The sequence below is a fragment of the Rhododendron vialii genome, chromosome 12a, assembly GCF_030253575.1.
Source record: "Rhododendron vialii isolate Sample 1 chromosome 12a, ASM3025357v1".
Classification (NCBI taxonomy): domain Eukaryota; kingdom Viridiplantae; phylum Streptophyta; class Magnoliopsida; order Ericales; family Ericaceae; genus Rhododendron; species Rhododendron vialii.
The window spans coordinates 28950001-28972772 of NC_080568.1; the positions used below are offsets into that span (position 1 = coordinate 28950001).

Genomic DNA, 22772 nt, shown 5'->3' on the forward strand with positions numbered 1-22772 from the left:
AAAAAATCACTGGACTCATGACTGGTAGGAGGTGGGATAATGAAATGAAATCAACCGCTAATCATGTGATCTTCCTTGATTATACTCAATGTATCTAAAACAAATTATAATACGACAAAAGGGAAAAAAATAAGAACCACTCAATTGTGCAAAGGTTCTATAATCTGCACCATCTTAAATTCCTATCCAAAATAATGAACAATGTGGCACATAACTTGTTAAGCCGTGGCTTGTGATTGATAGAGACGAAAGAAAGTAGTTGACAACTTGACATAAAATTCCAATAGAACTCCGTTCCTCATGTCCATTGATATGTCTCATTTTCAGCTAGCTCCAAGTTTAGTTCAGTGATTGTTGTGTTACAAATGACTTAGATGGATAGATACATCACATCCTGGCTTAAAGCATTAGCAAAAAAGGGAAATTTTCTGAACAAACCAAAACAAAACATGAAGACTGTGCTTAAGATTTGTGTCAATGTGGTCATCATATTGGGCATGCTTTGTTGAAGTAGTGTTACCATCCTACGAGGCGAGCACGACACTTCCAAAAGGCAGCCTCATCACGATATTCTAAGTAAGTACTCCTTTTCCACCAGATAACCAAGTAATTTCCTGAAACTTCGTTCCACTATTATGTTTTCAACATAACTTCTTTTGTGTTTTACAGAACCCTTTCTTGGGCTTGTTCATTCCACTCTGAATGGAGCCTTAGTGATCCTCTTCCACAAGTAATTGGTATACTACCAGTCACTTACACGCGGTTCTTTGATGCAGATTCTAGGTTTTGCTTATCCTTCGACATTGCATAATTCTCGATGTTAACAGATTGTAAGAAACAGTGAGACTTTCATACAAAATACCGATGCATTTCGCTAGTGTAGATACAGTGACAATGTGTGTGTGTATATATAACATGCATTCTTTTGTATCTAGCTTAGTCCTGGTTTCCAGTGTCTCTATTGTGGATTCCTTATCCTTTGTACTGTTCCCCAAAGTTGGCACTGATTTGAACTGCATGACAATGAAGTCATACACATGGTACCCTGCAGTGGCTTTTTGAACCATAAATTGATTGCTTTTTAGATTCTTTCCTTTGTGCTTCTACTTTTCCAGGTTTTCTGATTATTATTTGTTAGTAATTTATTTTAATCAACGGATATCTCTGTAATCTTAACGTGGTGGAGAGATAAACAAGTCTTTAATATCATGAAGCTCGTAATATAATTGAGATAAAGACGGGAGTGCAATTATAATACTGTAGTGAGGTGAATTATAATTAATGAAATAAGAAATAGAATCCTGGGATTAGGTTTTTTTATTTACACTGGGAGGCTAGACTTATTACTCATTAGGTCCCTATCATAGCCCTATATATACACGTTATGCTATTCACGAAATAGAGGCAGGCTTAGAGAGAGCAAACAGATCACGAAAAAGTCCACACTCGGTTCGTGCTCTAGATGTGCAGGGGATACGATAGAAGATCGTAACGTATGGTCGAGAAGTATTCGTGGTTTATAGTAAGGCGTGCTATAACAAGTTCAACTAGGGATCGTGTCGCAGGGAGTTAAGGTAGAACCCTAATTCCGCCTTACAGGGTTTTGCAATTTTTATTGTCTAATCTGTACGCGTCATTACTGGTTTCTAGGAATCGTTTCCCAACATTATTAGGGTTTTCAGGATCATGGGATTCCTTAGGCATTGCATCATGAACTCTGCAAAGCCGATGAATGAGTATCTACGTAGCACAGACACAAACACATTGACACAGTTCGGAAACATTTACATGTCTGTTTTTAGGAAGAGTGCTAGGCACGACCTTGTGGTCATACTGTCAGAGATTCCGGAGGTATGTGAAATTCATAGAGAATCCGGAGGTATTTGGAATTCGAAATTCTTGATTTGAGCTCTACATAAAAGTTGACAATTTTTACTTTTGGTACTCAGCACATAGAAATTGGTATGCAAAAGCAGCAAAACACATTATCCAAATCCCTTCTGCTATGTGGAGGCCAAAATGTCGTCACTTAGATTTAGGTGACCTTCTTTGTTACTTTTTCGCCCGTGCCTGTACTCTTTCCTAGTTGTGGTCTTTCTCGTGCCTCAAAAAAAAAATTTATATTTTCACACTTAGAAATTTTTGCCTTTCGTATTTTCGGTCGAATTTTTTTTGTCCCAGACAAAAACTTTTTTTTGTTTTTCCTGTTGAATTGTATTGTTCTCAATATTATTGTCCTTGTTTTTTGTTTTCTCTTGCTGGCTTCTGCATTTTACTTTTTGCAGTGATACCAAAACTCTAGTTCTAAGTGCCACTATATATCGATATCTGCTGCATGGGTTGGAAACATAGCAAGGCCATGTTTGTTTCATGGGTTTTCGGAGGGATTTGTTCAGAAAAACCAGATGAAAGGAGAAATAGATTTAGCTTCTTCAATTCCTTGTCTTTTTTTTATCTTTCCCTTTAAGCTTTTTATTTCCCTCCGTAAATTCTTTTACAAATCTATGATCCAAACATAACCTAAAGGGTGATTCAGATTGATATGCAAAGATGGCATAGGAGTAATGAATATGGTGCTTAGTCACATAATCCTCGAAAATGCAATGCGCTTCTGCTCTCAATCTTCGCACTGCGCTCTTAATCCTCGCTCTCGCGAATTTTAGCTTACTATGTGTTTCAAAGGTACATTCGCACTCGAGCTCCCTCTCCTGCTCACACACCCGCACGAAAATTATGTGATTTTAGATATAGTGAAATTTTATTTTTTATTTTTGATAATCGAGTAACAGTCCTACAGTCGAAACCAAGGCACACAAATTGTGTGATTTTAGATGCGGTGAATTTAGATGACCAGCCAGGGTACACAAGTTAGTGGGATGTATGCATCAACTTCCACTACGACTGACAATGGCCAAGTTGGTCCAAATTTTATGGGGTTATCCCAGATAGGCTTTCCTTTTATTGCCAGCACTGATAGAGATTGATAACCACATAGGGGGCCCATGCTCTGCAAAATGTCCCCAACACTAAAATCGTTGAATTGGATGATGAACTTTGCAATTGATCATTGAGCTATGTTGTGAACTTTGATACAAGGTGAGGAAGAAGGAAAACATCTCCACTTTCCCGTATCCGTATACTAGATAAATGCGGAAAAAAAAAATTGAATTCGGAAAGGTTTTTCCTTCATTTCTATTGGGTCCGGGGCAGGATTGTCGCTGCCACTTGAAGGTTTTTTTTTTTTTTTGATCTGCGCTGCCACTTGAGGTTGATTGGGAGTTATTTGGGCTTCCTGTAAAAGCATGGCGATCATATTCTTGGATTTCTCATGCTCTCCAAGCCCATGACGTGAGTGTTTCTAAAGTTTTAAGCTGAATTTAAAGGCCGAAAGGCCCGGTACTAAAATAAGACTGACAAACGAGCTGAGTGGTAGATTAGTGAAAGGTGCGCACGTCGTTCTGTGCTCATTGGATTCCTCACAATTCACTTTATGTAACCTGTGTTCAACTGGTTCAAGTTCTCACATTCTTTCTTCATCATTGAATCTAGAATAAGAATCAAAATTAAATCCTCATAATCAAAATCAAATCCTTGGTTGATTTACTCTCTCTCTGTGTTTGAATTATGTATGTGGAGTGGAGAATCAGAACCAGAAACAAAATCAAATCTTTATTTGATTATTTGCAAGATTTTTGAATGATTCTGATCCCTCCCTCTCTCCCTCGATCTCACAGAAGATCTAACATGCAAGAGTTTGGGGAGAAAATCTTGGAAAGATGTGATTTTTTTTAAAAATTTCTAAGGATTCTCGGTGCACGAATCACCGAGTGGCTTGGGGAAGAAAAAGCAACGCTAGATTTTGGGCCAACTGATTTTACCAAAGAAACCCTGCGCAAAGGACAAAAAAGAAAGGAACTAAGAAGAAGAAAAAAGGACATAGAGGGGAAAAGTTGAATCGAAAAACCCATTAAAGTAAATTGTAAAAACATGCTACAGTACAGTACACAAATAGTACTCGTGGGCCACCACCCAAAAGTTTGTGTAACGACCAAAAATGCCCCCTTCAATCCTCCCTCACGACAAATCACTAAAATGAAGAGATAAAGGGGGCATTTTCAGGAGAACAAAGCCCAAAAACCAACAAGCCAATCCTTCTTCATGCAAGCAAGCATGGATAATCAAGCTTTGTTCGTTTGTCAACCTTGGCCGAAACTGTTCTCTCGCCGAGCATATTCTAACGTTTGTCTCAAATTTTTTTGACACCTGCAATTATCTCTTTTAGGAGTCAACATGGACCGCATCGGTTCTGGTATACTCCGCGTATTTTTTTTTATACGAAAAGAGGTATACTCCGTATGAAAAACCAAAAACCAAACAATTTATACGGATTCAAGATTTAGAGAACCATAAACTGTTTTTTCAGTTAACAGAACATGGTTAGTACAAATAATTGAACCTACAAGAAGTGCCAAAGAAACCATCGAAACACAACCTTCACTATCAAAGTAGTTAATCCTTTCCAAACCTGTTACCTGAAAAACCAAACCAAATTTACTGGTTCTAAATGGTTAATCGGTTCTTTTGCATGCCCTTAATTTTTATTTTGTTTTTACTGGAGGGAAACAACATATTTTCAGGTTCTTAACTACATATATACATCAAAACTCAGAAATATTAGAAGTGAGAACTGCTACAGGTACATGGAAATAGGGCCCAAGCCGTAGGGCTCGCTTTCTTGGCGTTTCCACACAAATTTAACAAGCGCAGAAACCCGCCAAGCATTAGGCCATTTTGGCATACAGTGCGACATTTTTATCTGCTTAAAGTTTCCCTTTCCTGAAAAAAGATTCTCCCAAATAGGGGTAGAGTAAATTCTACATCCAAAACAACTTCTACCAAAGCAGAACACAACAGAAAAGATTTTACCCGCAGCTGGTAAAATTATGGGGACCTAGTTAAAGAATGAAACTGTTCGAAAGACAAAAAAGAAGGGGAAACAACCTAAGCACGTACAACCGAGTTCTGGAATCTCCAATCTAACCCCCCAAGTTACCAGCAAAATTTCTCAAAAATGAGGACTTCAAGCTGACTTTGGCTTTGGCTTAATGCGCTTCACCCTTGAATACAGGAATACTCCAGCCAGGGCCACACCAGTGCCTGCAGCAAAAAGCAGGAAAATTGCAAGAATTTAGAGAAGAGACCTGCTAGTAGTATATGTAAAGTTATGAGAAAACCATTTTTTCCAGATCTAACAGAAAACTGTAGTTTGTTATAAACATTACCACAGCTTGTGGGAGTTCAAGAGGAAGTAATCATTACCGAGAGAGTTGATAGATGAAACAGGCGTCCGGAAGAAGAGAACAGAGGTGACAATAACCACCACCCGCTTAACGCAATTTCCAACAGAGTGGGTAACTGGGGATACCCTCTGCAATATCATATATGAAACCTGCATGACAAGCTCAGATCAGCCTCTCTATGAAAAAAACAACTATTACAAATAGATAATTTTAGTAGAGGGGTAAGTTGAAGTTAAAGAACATTATAAGCATGTTCTTAGAAACTTTACATCGTGAAAATACTGGAAAGTTCTATAAGCCATGTGGATAACTTGAGCTTTCATGGCATAAACTCTACTATGTCAGTGGCTATGAGCTTACTAGTTAAGGCATGCATCAACGTGGAGCATTGAGTGTTAAGACACTGAATTTGAAACAACCTGATAAGTTCATAACAATACGTTTGGGGGAAAATAAACGAATTGAAACCTGAAAAGCTAAGAAGAAAAATATATAAAGCTGGAAGACTTCAGAATGGATGATGCTGAGCAAGTTTGTGTTTGGAACTACCTGTTACATTTAGTAGGTAATGCACAGAATCTCCAAAACTGATCATTACACACTACTTCAGTAATCACGCCATCTATGCTTCAATCGCAAAAAGAAAATATGACCTCTAACTTGTACCAATAAGGAACCAACGACATACAAGTCATGGTTAATTTACATACTACAATCGGAATCACCAGAATTGCAATTAAAACAGAGTTTGATCTGCCAATTACACACATTGTTTTAAGGTCACAACAATGGCTCAACAGAGAACTATGGCGTTAGAACAACAGAAAAACCGAACTTACACAATAAGCATTGTAAGGGCCACAGAGGACACGGTCATCATCAATTTGACCGGAACGAGATAAAAAAGTCATTACTTTTGGGTGGATCCATTTGTCATCTTGTTATTAAGGTAGATCATATGATTCTACGCAAAGCATTCTGTCACCCATGAAAAAAAGAATCCCTCGCCGAATCTTTCTCTAACTGTTACTTTCCTTCCATACCGAGCTGAACTCACCACCGGCTTGTTGAAGAGGGAAATATGATCAAATATCCTCCTAAATGCAGGCGTGATCTTACATATGATAGCACCAGACACACTCTTGCCTTTTTTGGAGTCAAAACTCTTCTCTCCAGTGGAAGTACATCAACAAGCAAAATACGGTGAAGATCACCCAATAATGTCATATCTATTTTCAAAAGCATATGTAACACAGTAACAGTGATTATTGACAGCACTTGACAATCCTCTATTCAGAGTGTCTTAACCCTACTACGCAGTTCTTTTCATTCCCCCTTTTCCGGTTGTCTGATACTTTTCATTAACAACCGATAATATGATGGTTTTATAACATCGTAGGATGGGTCTCACAGTTCAATTCAAGTTACAGACAATGCAATATTTGTCACCTTTAATTTGGACCATAACGCATCCGGAACTTGAAAAAGAGAACATTAGGAAAACATATTTTTTTTAACTAAGCACAAAGAATAAATAAAATACCAATATTGAAATAAATTTCTTACCTGCTGATATGCATGGAAGCAGAGTGCAGCAAGGAGAGACCTGGTGTAAACCTGTCTGACATCCAGTCCCTGACAAGCAAAACCAAAAAAATCAGGACATTACATATGACAAAGATGTACGTTATGTGGACAAATAAATAACTGAATAGAATCTATTGTTAACATTTCAAATTTACTCACAGCTGCTTGCAGGTATAAAGGTGTGATCTTGACTCCTTCCATGAAGAAAGTAACAGGAGCCAGCAAGAATAAGGACATAATCGTTATAATTGAGAAGAGAGTGATGTTGTCCAAAGATTCCTGTACAAACACATACTAATCACTTACTTGAGAAGAAAAACCAAAAAACACACAAAATCTTCTTCTTCAATAAAGAAAAAGAATTACCTTGAGAAAAAGAAATTTAAAAAGGCAAAAACAAATCAAAGACGAGTTATCTATTGCTCACTACATTTTGCAAGTACTTAACATCTAAAAGAAATTAACTGTTCCACTGCATGCACTCTGTGCTACAAATTCTCTAGCACTTGACAACAATCAATAAAAGAACAAACTATACCTACAAAATAGGTAATCGCAAACAATTACATTGAAGTAAAAAAAGCACTTTGTTCTAAAATTATTGTCGAAATGAAACCATGAGTGAATACCTCTTTCTTAACCATAAACTTTTTGCTAAGGACGTTACGTGATTGGTTGGTCAAATTAGAAGCCATTGCACTCCAAAACCCAGCCCTGTTTCACTTACAAGAAATAATAATCAGAATCTAGGATAACAGTTCAACTACTAATAATCAAAGTGATTCTTATATAATCTAAAACTCGACACAGGTAAGAAGGTACCTATAGGCAGAGGAACATTTCCTCTCTATTTAAAACTTTGTTCGGTTCCATCCAGTATTAGGCAACAAAAAGGTGGGTAGTGATTTACAGCAAATACAGGTGTAGTTACTCACCAATTGAAAGAAGCCTCGGTCATTGACGCCAGTCCCACTCCACCAACAATTGGTATCAGAGAAGCAACCACCCAGGGAGTGGGTATCTGTTTGGGCAGGCAAAGAAGGAAATGGTTAGACTTAGACCAACTCGTCGGTAATGCATATTTGCCAGTAAGCCTAGTACCAAAGGTACATGTTCATTAATTAAAATTTTCCACAGCGGGTAAAGATTAAGTTACTCAGACACTGTTTCAAAGCATGGCAATGAAGATGACACATAAATAGGGTCTACTAACTACGATTCCATTCGGGAATTAATGTGGGACTCCATCCTTATTCCACAAACGTCGAAGAAGAAACAAAATGACAGGATCCCCTAGGGGACACCCCAACACCTAGGTCTCACTCCAAATAGAAAGATCTCAAGCTTGGGTCTCCCTCACATACCTATCAAAAACATGGAAGGAATGGGAAGCAATTGAAATACAAACCTCCCCTAGAAACATAGCTGAGAGGACAACTGAGAAAAATGGCTCCATGGCTTTGATTGTGTGCGTGAAAGAAACGGCAACTTTTCCCAGGCTCATATTCGTGAAAAGGTTGCCTAAGGTGTGCACCATTGCCAATGGCAGGATTGCTAGAAGCTGTCAACAGAAGTAAACTAATTAATCAGAGTCAGCATGATTACAGCAACATAAATACATATTGAACCATACGAAAATACCTGTGCACCACTGATTTTTGGTCGTCGGTAGAGATTGGAGGTCCACATAAAAAGAACAAGTACAGTCCCAACGGCAAACTGAACTGTGGTGACGGTTACTGGAAATGGGAATACTTTCAAAACCTGTGAATGAGAGGCATTAGTAATCCTGTTTTTTTCTGCTTATTAGAAAAGGTTCAACATTCAAATTCAATGGGGCAATATCCAGCACACTTAAGTTCCCAAGTGTACTGATTGCAAATATTTGGTCGCTGTATCATAGATCAATTGCTTTCAGCCTTTCAGGATATGACACATTTGTTAGATTGTGTATACCACAAAAACAACATTCAAAACCATGACTCCTTGAGAACTATTATTAGCTCCGTGGTCAACCATCTAACCTTTACACGAAGAATTTAACATTTGCACGCATTCAAAGGAAAAGCAAGTTATAGTCATGCAAAAACTACTAAATAACCACACCAAAAAAAAACGTGGTCACTTGCTTGGCCAAACGCCGATACAGCTCAATCTCTAAACGAGAAGGTTCTACACTTGAGGTATTAACAGTTTGTCAGTTTAACACATTCAAAGTTGCCAAACATCACCAAATGTAAAACTCAGTGTTCTAAAACAAGGAATTAATCGGTGATTAATTGTGGCGGAGCCTATCCGACTAGGTCCAACTAACGACTAATCGTTGATTACTAATTAATATGCACTGATTAATCGCCAATTTATCTGATTAATCGCTCGAAGGTGGCCGACCGCCCGACTAGCGCCTAGCGACTTTTAGAACATTGGTAAAACTCGATTCAAGCTGTCAAATTTTACCACCATTATCCCTGCATTTTATTGGCTCATCTCAGGAAGTACAGAATCCAAGCAATCTCAAATCACAGACATGAGACCATCCATGTGTAAATAACAATACAAGTCTATAGACATACCCGTACACGATATTATACACATAGAAAACAACCAAATCAAGCCAGATCAGCGAAAATAAAGATCATCACAATCAAAAAAATTGCAAAAACTCAAGTTCCACACACACAAAAACGAACAAACAAAAGAGATCCATATTATAACCAATTTACCACCTGCAAAATACTCTTTAGACAAGGTCTGACCTAACTCACATAACGCGCATGCGCGAGAGCCAAAATGTCTCCCAAAACATCCCAATCATAAAATTAGCGAAGCAATGATAGAGAGCGCGAGCGCAGGATCTACTGAAGGATTATATTGTAGTAAAAGGTTTACCTGCTTGTTGTAGATGTTGAAGTATATATTGAACAGGTACCAAAGCCCGAACAGAGACCCCAGCTGCAACGTGCTCATCAAACTACTCGTCTTCTCAGTCTCCCCGGCGGTGCTCTCCGCCGCCCTAACCTCGACCGCACCAGATTCGCGCTCGGCGGGCACGACCGGCGGGGTCGAAATCCAGCCATTGAACCTCGGCGAAGAATAACAAACCGACGGCGATCGGCGGAGGGAAGAGTTGGGTGCGAAATGGAGGGATCGGGAAGGGGAGGGGGTTGGTAAGGGGCTGAATCTAGGTGTGGAGGCGGTGGGGGCGGAGGCGATTCGAGCTTTGCGGAGAGAGAGGGAGGGGGAGAAGGAGAATGCTGCGCCCTGCATGGTTGAGATCCAGAGAGAGAGAGAGAGAGAAGAGAGAGAGAGAGAGGGGAGCGTTGGGGACTCCGCTGGAGAGCTAGGTGGGCGGGGGTGGGGAGAGTATACAGTGTGGACCAGAGGGATTTGGAAAGCAAAAGAGGGATATTCTTGGGATTTTTGTAGAGATTCAAATTTTTTACATTGTCGGTCGATGTAAATATTTATTTATTTCAAATCAATTATATTGAGTTAAGTCATTATATTCAAATATTGGGACTATTATTTTGACGATGTAGCGCAATATAATTGATTTAAAAGAAATGAATGATTACATCGACGATGTAAAAACTTTAATCTCATTTTTGTATTGAATCTATTGATGCTACTATTGTATTCTTTTCTCGTTCACTTGTCAAAAAATTAGTGCTGAATTTTTTTTAAAAGTGAACTAATGAAGTGGAGTATTTTGATAGGCAAAAAGTACGATTATTTCTCTTTATGCGGTCGTTTGATATAAGAAAATTAAAAAATGGTTGAAAGTACTGCTTTTAATGTAGTAGGTTAGGTTTAATTGCGACGAAAATATTCGTGCAAAATTTGTTTTGTTTTGTTTGCGGGGAAAAGCTAATTTAAATGGGAATTTTTTTTTTTACTAACTAAACCCGTATAAAACAAATAATTAAAATTTTTAACACGTTGTTTTCTTTTTTGGCAAATGAATGGACCCTAGGGTCCGGTTGAAGGACTAACAGACTAGTTTAATCTGCTTTTTTTTTTTTCAAGAGTTGGGAATTGTGTTCTGAACTTGTTTGTATGATCAAAATCATCGACGGCTAAAATCTGCCTGAGAGTTGAGATAATAATTACTCTAAAAATTAAGATGATGGAATATCATGTGAAATAGTTATAACATTCATTTATTTTATCAACAACATTTTATCTCTCTCAAGAGAAATGTGGTTTGAAATATATATATATATATTTTTTTTGTTAACTCATGTTTTAAAGTCGGTATCATCAAACAATCAAAAAGGGACGAGAGGATTCAAACGCTTTTTGTTTTCTCGGGAATTCGGGAGAGGGTCCACTAGTGTAGGTAGGTAGTGTCGTGACCTGGATTTGGTAAATTACATTGTCGGTCCATATAGTTTTGATGAGGTTCCAGTTTGATGGATTCAATTTCGATTTCATTGATTTGAACCTTTTATTTCCATCTGTTAAATGTAGATCCTTGGTCATTTGCTGTTAAGGAGGAAAAAAAAATTCATATGCAAAGAATACACATTTTAAATGAGTTGTATGAAGAAAGCAATGTATGTACACTAGTTTAAATAAGTGGAGTGAATGAAAAAAATACTAGCCATACTTTCTCCCTCGATCATCAAACATTTTATCATCCAAGTAGCCTCAATGACGGATTCCAATTAAAAGTGGAGAGGCTATTGCGTTTAGTGGACGTTGCAGATTTAAATGCCTCGTGAACTGCACATTATCAAAACTAAAGTTATGGTTGCACATGAGCAGGATTTCACTATGGTAAGTTCTATTGTTTTTCCTTTTGTTTCCTTATGTTGCATTTCAAAACTTGATTAGAAGGTGTGGGTTTTTTTTTTTTGTTTAATCTAGTTTTTCTTTGCTTATATACTTTTATGTTTTGCGTTATTGCTATATTAATGATTTTTCTAAACTACATAAAAATGCAAAAAATGTTACAAGATATTTTCAATACTTGAGAACTTAATTAGAAATTAAGAACTAATGCCAAAAGGGAATTCTCCAGAATTACAACAAAACAAATCAAAGTAAGAACTATCTATAGTAGATAAAAGGAACTACACGCTGCTTAGAGAAATACAATGAGGAACTTGTCAATTTTTTGACTAGTAGAGATAACAAATCAGAAGTCTTGATGTTCCTTGAAAGGCCTTAACCCTCACATCAAATCTAATTTGCTCAATGACTGATGAAGTATACTACAGCAAGAGAACTTTTGCATTGAAACTAGAACTACCAAGAGACCTTTTGACTCTTTGAGACCATGGATTAGGACCAATATGAACACAAGAGAGGTGAGAACATGCAGCCAAACATAAACGGAAAGGGGCCCCTTCAGGAACATCCGATAAAATTGGAATGATACAGAGAAAGATAAGTGGAAAGGGAGCATTCGAACAATAGATGGACATAAGGTTTTAAATTGAAGGCATTGAAACTACATGGACTATGGTATGGTCATGGAAACATACAGGGGCCAGTGGATTCACCAGTTTCTATATTTTGTTTTACTTTTTGGGCCAGGGGCAAGTTTGGTAGTCGAGGGTCCAAATTTGGGGCCATAATTTTCATACCAAACAGCAAGAAAAAAATACCAGTAGGTCAGTTCCTACTGGGTGGGAGTTGGGGTAGGGAATTACATGGAGGGATGATTAGTGGGACCCATTACCAATAACCAAACACCAAAAAAGGTTGGTGGGCTAACTCACAACTACATTTTTTTATTTTTTTTTATAGCTGGATGTCCGGATTAGCTTGCGTGCATTTCGATTAATTTTCGGAATCCTTAAGATAACGACCGGATATAACCTCCAACTATTGTAGGCAGCAAGCTCACGTCAAACATATTTCTCCTTTTCCTTGAGAATCAAAAAAAGAAAAAACCTTCTTTTTTCTTTTTCATTTTTGCATCATTAAGAAAATAAATTAGGTACGGGAGGCAGGATAGAGGGAGGTGGCCGCTATGCAGTGGGTGGAATCCGTTAGTAATTTTTAATTAATTTAGGTGTGCGTAAATTATTCTGAACATTTGATTATAAAAAAAAGAAGCAAAAAAGCTCTTGGGAGTATTGTTAAAGCCTTGATATGTTATTGGGTCTATGTTATTGCATCACCTGGACACGAATGCAGGGTAACTTTCATTTTTTTAAATTGATTAACAAAAAATAAAATTTATTAATTTTTGAATAAATAGTACAAATACAAAGATTAAAGGGACACAAAGCACGATGACATTATAACGAGAAGCAAAATCCCAACAAAGTTGACACTAGAGCCTCTCAAATTGATTGTTGGTTAAGGACTAATTTCCTGAGTACAAATAATGCCCCACGTGCATGCAATAGAAAATCCTAGGATAAGATATTGATGGGATTAATTACGCTAACAACAAAATCGAAAGTCAATATAGTTCCGATCATGTAACAATGGATGAATAGACAGTTCGGATTTTAGTCTGAACAATGGATGCTTCGGATCAATAAGAATTTGGATTAAATTCGAGTCATCTACACCAAAATGGTCGGCCGGATCCGTCGTTCTACAACCCTTGTAGACTGTAGTGAGTTTTTTTTTGCCAATATTGTGTACATCAGTGGGGGTTAGTGGGGTGTTAGTATATTAGTCAATAGAGAGTTTAGAGGCTGTCCATAGCACTGAACTCCAAATTCGCCCCCGTAGGACTTGAACTTTCGCCTCCACAGTAGAGGGAAGATGAGACAACAAACTTCATTAGGAAGGGTTTCTCGACAGCACGACATGATTTCCAAATAAACTGATCATATTTATTAGTCGATCCGACCATTCATCTCGAATGAACGATTCGGATTTAATTCAAACTCTACAAATCCAAGCATTTGACTGTTCGAATCAAAATTCAAACCGTTTATTATCGAGATGGACGATCGGATCGATCGCATTACAATTTACACGTGTAGTGAGGGGTATTTTATTTTATTTTATACAATAGAAAAGTTCAAGATTATTGGATCCGGAAGTGGTTCCCACCAGTCATAATTCTTGTTTTCAGTTACCGGTGCGCCTCTGAAAACATCCAAACAGCCTTCGCCACCGGTGGACTCCCCCGTTGTCCCATGCATAGCTGCGACACCCAAGTTCCCTTTTCAAATTCCCGTCGTTATCTCCTCTTCTTCTTCGAAACGGCAGAAAACGTTACCCAGTTCTTGAGCTGCGAAAATCTCCCACTTCGCCTACTCTGCTGCGGGGTCTATGGTGGATTTCGCGTGCGACTCATCCGGTTCCTCCTTGCTCTGCCTCCGTGCGCGCGCTCAAATCTCGTTCAAAGGTGCGCTTCTGAGACATTTTCGTGGGGTTTGATTGCGGGTTCGTTGTTTGGTTAAAAATTACTAAAATGCATGTCTTTGGTTATTGTTTTAGTTGAAGTTTTGTTGGTTGAGCGAGATTTGAACTTTGAACCCCTCTCGAATGCGCATCGGTGTACATAGTGCCTATCTACCAGCTGAAAAAAGAAAAAAAAAAAAAAAAGGCTCTAAGGGTTAAGTTTGGTAGATCGGTGGGTTTGCTTTCCACACAATTGACCAAGGTTCGATTTTTTGACCGTAAGAAAGTAATTTTTAGTGAATCTCCCGGAATGGATGGACTGCATTTGACCTGACGGAGAGGAAAATAGTCGAGGTGTGTAAGCTGGCTGGACACTCCATACCGGCTTGCTAATGGCTCACAATAGAAACTAGAGAATTGATAATGTCAAAACTATTTTTGTTAGTGTCAAAACTGTTTTTGTTGGTGTTAAAACTCTAATGCATAAAAGGCTTGTACTACGTACAATGTATAAGACTTTTATGCATTGGAATTTTGACACAAACAAAAACGGTTTTGGCATTATCACTACCCTCGAAACTATTGTTTTTTGAACGGCAAATGCATACATGGTATCTAACTATCATTCTGACTTAAAAAAAATAAGAGTGTTGCTACAGGTATTTACATATACACACGAAAAGGGGTGCTCCGATCAAGCACCCTACACACCTCGGATGACGTTGATTCCCGCGTGGGGCCCCTCGGTTTTTTTTTTAGAATTTTTGGACGGCTCGGATCGGCCGTCCGGTGGCCGGAGACGGCCCGCCGGCGGCCGTCGGTCCGATTTTCGGTCCCCCAATTTCGGTACCTGTAGCATTTTTGAAAAAATAAACTGTTGTCTTTTGTACGGGGAAACGACCTTGTTGTAGCCGTTATGCAGTCCCAATTATTGTTAGTTGAGAATTTGTTGAGACATTTTTTATGGCTTGTTTTTAGGGATTTTGAAAAGGGATACGTTGAGAGTTTTTTGAGAAGAACGGGTGCGGAGAGTTAGGGATTTTGATAAGGTGGTGTGTAGGGAAGTTTTTTTTCTTTCTTTTATTTATTTATTTGGAAAATGCATAAAGAAGTTAGGGTTTTGTTCAGAACTCTTAGAGTGAGGCCGAACATCACAACGTTCTCTTCAGGGGTTGGAGACCGGAGATAAGGCTTAGATTTTTGGAAATTCGATTTCGAATTTTAGAAAAAAAATCAAGAGATAAAATCTGAAAACTCGATAATTTTACTTCGATTGACAATTCGGGAATCGGATTCCAATTTTGATCATTTGAAAATGAGATTTAGACATAACTTTGAAAATTTGAATTTTAGAAAATGGGTTACGATCTTGAATTTGAAGTTAGAAAATTTTGAAATTTGATTCCGTTTCGGAGATATAATTTTGAAAAATTGGAAATTTGAAAATTCGATTCCGAACTTGAATAGACAATTTGGTAATTTTATTCCGGTTTTGAACATTTAAAATTTAGAAAAGAAAATGTTGAATTTTCCTAGGGATGTGAAGCTGCCAAATATCCTTCCAACCCATTTTCGTAACATCTGCATGAATGGAGCTCTCTTCGTCTCTGCCCTGCGCTAAACCTTGCCGTTGCAACTCCAAAGAGGCCATGTGACCTGAATTAACAGAGTATTGCCCAGAATGCGTGAAGACATTAAGAATTAGAATTCCGAAAATTTTGGGACTTGAAAGATCTAGGGATAAATCTTGTTGCTGTGAATTTTTTTTGGCGTTGTAGATCGTGACATATTTATCCTGCTTTCTTTGCTGCTTCTTTTACTTTCTACGGAGTTTCTGAGCCTTTTTGTTGATTTGAACTGTTTCAATTTCAGGATGGCTTCTCATCATCGGGGCAAGGAGGCTGCTGCGGGTCCTTCCCGATCTAAGCGCTCCCGTGTGCAGCCAGCGCATGAGGGGCCCTTTTTTGAGGGGGAAATGGCTGAGTCTGAGGACGAGGCCGCTGAGGCAGGATCTGGCTATTATGAGCAGTTTTCCTCTTCTGGCGATGGTAAGAGTCATAGGGGTTCTTTCACTGTAGAGAATTTGGCCGATATTCAGAGGTCTGTGCAGGATACTCCTATTCTTAGAAACCTATCCTCCCACCCATCCGTGTACTTGCGGGCTCAAAAGGTTCCTCCTCCTCTGCCATACAGGGGTGCTTGGTTCTTAGCTGTTACTGCTTGTCAGACTGCACGTGAGAGCTTGCGGATTTTTCTTGATGATCATGGGTTTAAAGATTTTTTAAGGATTTCTCCTTTTCGATCTAGACACTCTTTGGTTCAAGCATTGGCTGAGCGTTGGTTTAGTGAAACCAACACTTTTCATTTGGGGATTGTGAGTTGGGTGTGACGCCTTTGGATTGGGCAGCGGTAATGGGCATTAGGTTTGGGGGAGATCCTGTGAGGTGTCTTCCGAGTTCTGTCACTACTGCAGATGTGACGAGGGTTCTGGGTATAAGCAGCAATGTAATTAGAGAACACAGGTTTTCTGCTTCTGCCCTGAGAGGAGAGGACGGGCTTTTTCGGGAGGAGTGTTTTGGGGTGGTTCGGGACCAGCCACGTAGGAGGTTGCTCCTGTACCTCCAAGTTTCCTGCTTTTGTGCTACAACGGCTCTTGATTTTCCATTGATTATGTGAGCCTAGTGGATTTTCCCTGACGGGAGTGTTATTGATTGGGGCTCGTTCACTTTTGGTACCTTCCTTCAGGCTATGTGACGTCGGGTCAGCGGCCCTTCTCCTTCTCAGCTGGGGTTTTGGCCTTTCCTTTTGTGGTGGTCTTTCGAGCATATGGACGTTGCCCGTCCAAGGGTTGAGAGAGGGATCGACACGTTTCCTTGAGCTCTGCGTTGGATCAGGCCTAGAGCTTGCGAATCCGACCTGTCAGACTTCGTGACATTGCGGACCCAACTCGAGGTGATTGAGGCGGATCATATCGACTGGTTGCCTTATGAAAATCTTGTTGAAGCGCGTAATTTGAGGGCAGAGTTAGTTCTGTCAAGGTCCCGGCGTCCCTTTTTTTATAACTCCTGGGAGCTATACATGGGAGAGCAATGCTGGCGGCAGTTGATGGGCAATTTTGCGATTCCAGTTGATACTCCGAGGGTTACATTTGGCCAGCGTGACAGTAGGTCAATCCCTCAACCTGAGAGTGCAGATAGACTTTTGAGGCCCGGGGATTATATGGATTTTGGTTTAAAGGAGTCTCGATAGGCAGGTTTACTTCTCTTGCTCGGGTGGTCGGGGGATGATCGGTCGGTGTCGAGCAGGCTAGGTACTTCCAGCTGTTTGGTGGAAACCCGGATATGGTGTCTGGGGACCTGTACAGGCAGGTTCTTGCGGAGAGGGATTATTACCGGGGGTGTCATGAGAGGGCGGGGCAGGCCGGACCCTCTTCGGAGTGTCGGTATCCGGGGGTATGTGATTTTCCTTGTGCTTTCTTTCCCTAAGTCCTCACCTTTTTTGTTTGGGTAAGGAAGTCCTCACCTTTTGATTTCGTCTTTGTGATAAAAATCTCTCGTACTTTCCAGGGTTGTACTTTTAACTTCTTCAATTTGAATGCGGACGAGGACGAGGACCCCAGCTTTGTGTTCCCCGATGTTGGACCTGGGGACAACGATCGACTTGCCGCCCCATCTAGAGGGGCCGACTAGGACTGCTGGAGTTTTTGTGGTTATCGTTTGTTTGAGAGGAAGATATGACAGTAGGAGAACTACTTGTTTTGAACATGTAAATATTCTAGCATATAGACAGAGGTATGAGCTAAGGCACATAAAGCGCGGGTAGGTGCGAATGCAGGAGTGCGAGCGTAAAAGCATCTCTAAAAAACCTCCAAAACAACTAAAATTTGTGCGAGAATTGAGAGCGCGAGCGTAAGCCATATTGAAGAATTATGTGACGTAAGGGTACGAGTAACATTCAACCGGATTTCAAGCAAATAAGCCAGTTGGACGCCAAACCAAATGAGCCCGGATAACTTCTCCAGCAATTACACACTTCAGATCACAAAGCCAGAAAATTAAGCCGTCAAGGCAAAGCTAAAAAGAGACAACCACCACACTTATTCCGTTAATTTCTCATTGCACACCATATACTTCCATCCACTGGGGGGAAAATGCACAGTTAATGAAGATTGCAAGTGTTCACTTTTCAAAATACAGAAAAACGTGCGTGTGTATCTGTATGCCGTTCAGGGCATGAGTACTTGTACACTTGCAGTCTTCATGCCCTGACATACGGGGCAAACATCAACAACCCCTTCGCAATCCTCACAAAGACATAGATGTCTACAAGGCATCAACAAGAAACGGACTTCTTTACCCTTGCAAGCCCTACACTTCAGCTGCTGTTGCTGGTTTCCGAAATTCTTGCCACTGTAAGAAGCAGCACCATCAACCTCGCTGTCCCCCCATCCTTCCCTTGCTGGGACCCCACCTTGCGCAACGACCTGCTGGATATTGCTCTTCAGGGCGTTGACTACAGACTCGCTATATTTGGCTCGGCATTGCCAGGCATTGGTTTCCATGGAGAATTGCTTTATTCTCTCCGTTAGTTCTTTGTTCTTGCGGTTCATGTCGTCTATTTCGAGTTGTTTCTCGTGTAACTTTTTGCCAAGTTCTTTATCTAAGGCATTTAGTAAAGAAACCGTCTGTTTCTGCTTCAACTCTCTTATACCCTTCATAATGTTTGCTTCCTGTTCGACAAAGACACTAACACTGTAAAAGTACCACTTTCATACAAATAAAGCATATAAAGTTTCACATTCAAAACAATTGTCGAATGGAAAAACTAGAAAACCCACGCACCAATCTGTTGTTTAAAATCAACTCTCCGTTATACGATCAAAACTATTACCATAGAGAAATTTGTTCATTCTTAACCAAACTTTATGAAACAAGAGAGTAGAGCTTAGGACCGGATTTACTTTGCAAAACACGAGGCACAAGGAAAAGAACATTTCAGAGGGTTGCGCAATCACTGGACTGACTTTTGGAGCAAAACTGTGCTACCTCTTTCTTCTAAGTTTCTAACACAAGCAACTACAAGCCAGTCTAATGCACTCTTCTTATTACTGTTCCAAGAACAAAATATTTCTGAAGCTTTCTGTATTCATTTCCTAACTCAGAAATGGCTTCCAGGCAATGATTAAAGTGCATACCAGAAGGTCCAAACTCTAGTTTAATGGTGACAAGAAATGTCCCTCCGAAATATGACCCAGTTAGAAATGAGAAACAAATCCAACCATACAATAACAACTACCATCAATTGAGTTTTGGGGAAGTTATAAATGTACATAATCACTTGCAGAAGGATATGGACATGAAACATAGTCCTCAGTAATTAAAATCAAGACAGTACACTCCCAGGTGAAATAGAATGGTAGTCGTGGTGGATATGTAACAAGATGACACAAGTGTTTGAAAACAGTTTACCTGAAGTCTGATATAATGATCCATTTCTTCTCCTTGCCGATCAATCTCAATTTTGAGATTATCACTGAGGGAAACGATACCAGGAAGGAAAGCTTTCATGCCTTCGCTGGCGGAAGTCACCGAAGAATTGCGTTCGTCGTCCTCATATGAAAGTCTCAGCCCCGTTGAAACAGGATTTTGGTTCAAAATTCTTCCAGAAAGGCCAGTTTCATATTGGAAAAAATTATTGCTTGTGGATATCTGAAACTTTTGCGGTCCAGAAGCAGGTTCTGTTTCTCTGCCTCTTTTAATAGGTCGGTTTGTGGCTGTTGCATGCTTATTGCCCATGTAGTTCAAGGGATCAACACCACAAGCAACTGGGACTGCAGGATAATTGCAAAAGCAAAAATGAAAATGCTTTTGAGATAAAATGTATGAGCCCCATCGATAAAACTCTTCACGATCAAGAAAAATGCAGAAATGACCAATGGAATCAGTGAAGGAAGAAAGGAACGGGGGGAATCTAGGTGGGAATCTAAGTAATCAAATATAGGTTGCAAAAAATTCGGGAAAGTCTATATTGAAAGCAGCAAGTGCTTCTACTATCCCTAATATCTTACGGGGATGAGGTTCTTTTCCGTTCTCATAACCATCCTCAACTACTTGTATAGAACAAGATACACAGACAACGTGATATACTAAGTTATCCAATCTTAAACTGTTCTAGAAACATGGGGTTTTGACTTACTCATATTCGTATAGCAATGAATCTTGACCACATTGCTATAATCACGTCATCGCAAGACTCGTAATTATAAGCCAAGTTGCAATTCTACATCAAAACTCACAAATCATAACTAGTTAACTTGCAAGAGGAATTAATGACTTAAAAAATGACGAGACAAACATGGACTGTGGGGTTCATATTCCTCCTGATTTAGAGGTCCAGCACAGCTACCTATGAGAGGCAAGCCACAAAGCTCTAAGACAAGTTATTATGAAAGAAATAGAGAGGCTTGTAAGCAAAAACCAATAATATAAAGCCCCTTAATGCAAATTGTGTATGTCACAATGCGCCCCAGCCTAATAAAATGCCTTAACAAGGGTACGATAACTATGTTTCACTAGCTAGTGGCACGCATGGCAAGCGCATTAGACCTATTCACTGAGTTAAATATAGTGACAATTTAACACATTAAGATCCCAGTAAAATCCTACAAACAATCCGGTTTTTAGTCGGTTGGAAAACTCACCATCTCCAAATAACTGCAGCTGAGGCAATGCATTACCACCATATTGGAAGCCCTCTTGCTCAAGGAAAACAGGAAGCAAGGGATTCCTGTTATCACTCCCCCCAAACATATTCCTGATAGCATAATTCCAACAAATTAGCCATTGCAAGACACAAAACTCAAAAAATTCAACTGGAAAACAAAACCTGATCAAGGACATTCAGAAAAATAAAACAACAGAATAATGGGCTTCAAACCCCAATGCTGCTAAAGAATGTCTTACACAGGGCAAATCTTTAGCCACATACGCAACAAAACTATATCCAAAGTCTCATCAGTTTCATATTTGCATAATAATGAACTACATTAAGAAAAATTCTACTCCGGTTTAATAGAAGGTGTGGGTGCGATGGGAGTCAAAAACGGCAAATCATACATCGCCCAATAGGAGTATACTGCTTGTTACAAGCAAACAATAAATCTTACACGCTTATCCAACAAGACCAATAAGGGCATGTAAAAGAACATTAAGAAAAATCATAAAAATGGTATAAAGAGACCATAGATTTCCTGAATCAAACCATTACAATATATTTCAAACCCCAGAAAAAAATTCTTCCCAAAAAAGAAAAACCGGAGATTCATACTACTAATTTGAAAATCTTTCCCGGAACTAAAACAAACCAATTTCATTTCAAAACCCAGAAGTAAATTCCCCCAACAAAAAGACAAATTCATAATCGTTGAAGATCTTTCCTACAGAAACTATGACCAAACACATCTCAAAACCCAGAAAGAAAATCTCTCTCAAAATGGGAACAAACCTGGTATTGATACTAAAACCATGACTAAACTAATTTCAAAACCCAGAAACAATTTCTCACAAAAATGGAAAAAACCTGAGATCAATACTATTTCCAAGATCGCCAAACCACCACATGTCCACACAGAGCTAGAGAAAGAGGCGGTTTTAGCAATCCCCTAACAATACGTCAATATCGACAAAAGATACATACATAAATATGTTTGAATCGGAAATGGGTTACCTCGAAATGCTCGGATTGCGACAGAGAGAGAGAGAGAATAGGAGCGGTTGAGGAGGGTTCAGATGTGCGGCATAAGAATAGTAATTGTGGTTAAGGTTGGTGGATGGGGTGGTGGTGTGGTTGGAGGGGTTTGGGTGAAGAAAGTGGATTCCCGTTTGTTGGGGTTAGAGGAGTATTAGGAGCTGGAATTGGATCATTTGGGGAAGAAGAAATCTTCCTCATCATCGCTCCCGTCTGCCTCTCTGTCTGTCTGTTTGGCAGCTTTCTTTTCGTTTTCCCACCAGTCATAATTCTGTTTTTTTATACTAGTATTTCAGTTATCGATGTGCCATTGAAGATAGATTATTCAGTGTTCCTGGAACACCGTGCTTTACGCTGGCTCGGATTTTCAGAGAGAAAGAGAAGAGAGAATGTTTTAATCTGGACCGTCCAATACACTTTTGGACGGCTAATTTCAGATTTTCTAGTACCCACCCGACACTAGAAAATTTCTCCTTTCCAGAACACATTACACTGGGAATCCATATACTTATGCTCGGGTCCTGCAGAATTTTGTGGTTGAGGAGATGGATAAATTTTCGCCATTGAAATGACCCAAATAGCCTAGGTTTTGTTTGGAAGTTGGAGAAACATGGAGGGAAAATAATTGAGGAGAGTCGAAGAAGGAGAGGAAAAGAAAAATTAATACAGTATGGAAGAAGAAAAATTATTAAGGGGGCGTTTGGAAGTATGTATTTTTTTGAGAGTACGAATTTCGGATTGTCAATTATAATTCTTGTATGATAAAATCATACCGAAATAACAGGGAGGAGGGGTCAACATACATACGTTCATAACTTAAAA

At 39.3% G+C, this 22772-nt stretch overlaps 3 protein-coding genes across 4 annotated transcripts; 1 reads left to right on the top strand and 2 right to left on the bottom strand.

The window, feature by feature from the left end:
* Window positions 1-4809: 4809 nt before the first annotated feature.
* LOC131310193 (phosphoenolpyruvate/phosphate translocator 1, chloroplastic-like) lies at window positions 4810-10271 on the bottom strand. Its single transcript, XM_058337089.1, has 9 exons — window positions 9777-10271; window positions 8529-8651; window positions 8296-8448; window positions 7823-7908; window positions 7517-7601; window positions 7047-7166; window positions 6867-6935; window positions 5320-5449; window positions 4810-5157 (listed from the first exon to the last, which is right to left on the bottom strand). Exons 1-9 carry the CDS (start codon window positions 10152-10154, stop codon window positions 5081-5083), a joined length of 1221 nt encoding a protein of 406 aa, XP_058193072.1. The 5' UTR covers window positions 10155-10271; the 3' UTR covers window positions 4810-5080.
* Window positions 10272-11600: 1329 nt separating this feature from the next.
* Window positions 11601-19318, top strand: LOC131309633 (uncharacterized). The gene is made up of 6 exons (XM_058336241.1): window positions 11601-11666; window positions 12110-12199; window positions 12334-12434; window positions 13873-14208; window positions 16077-17656; window positions 17771-19318. Exons 1-5 carry the CDS (start codon window positions 11601-11603, stop codon window positions 16591-16593), a joined length of 1110 nt encoding a protein of 369 aa, XP_058192224.1. The 3' UTR covers window positions 16594-17656; window positions 17771-19318.
* LOC131310194 (E3 ubiquitin-protein ligase BOI-like) lies at window positions 18301-22225 on the bottom strand. 2 transcript variants are annotated; one of them, XM_058337091.1, is made up of 4 exons: window positions 21930-22225; window positions 20905-21017; window positions 19673-20034; window positions 18301-18933 (listed from the first exon to the last, which is right to left on the bottom strand). In XM_058337091.1, exons 2-4 carry the CDS (start codon window positions 21011-21013, stop codon window positions 18430-18432), a joined length of 975 nt encoding a protein of 324 aa, XP_058193074.1. In that variant the 5' UTR covers window positions 21014-21017; window positions 21930-22225; the 3' UTR covers window positions 18301-18429. The 2 variants fall into 2 exon arrangements, with proteins under 2 accessions (XP_058193074.1, XP_058193073.1); XM_058337090.1 differs by lacking the exon at window positions 21930-22225 and adding an exon at window positions 21783-21838.
* Between the last annotated feature and the right edge of the window lie 547 nt (window positions 22226-22772).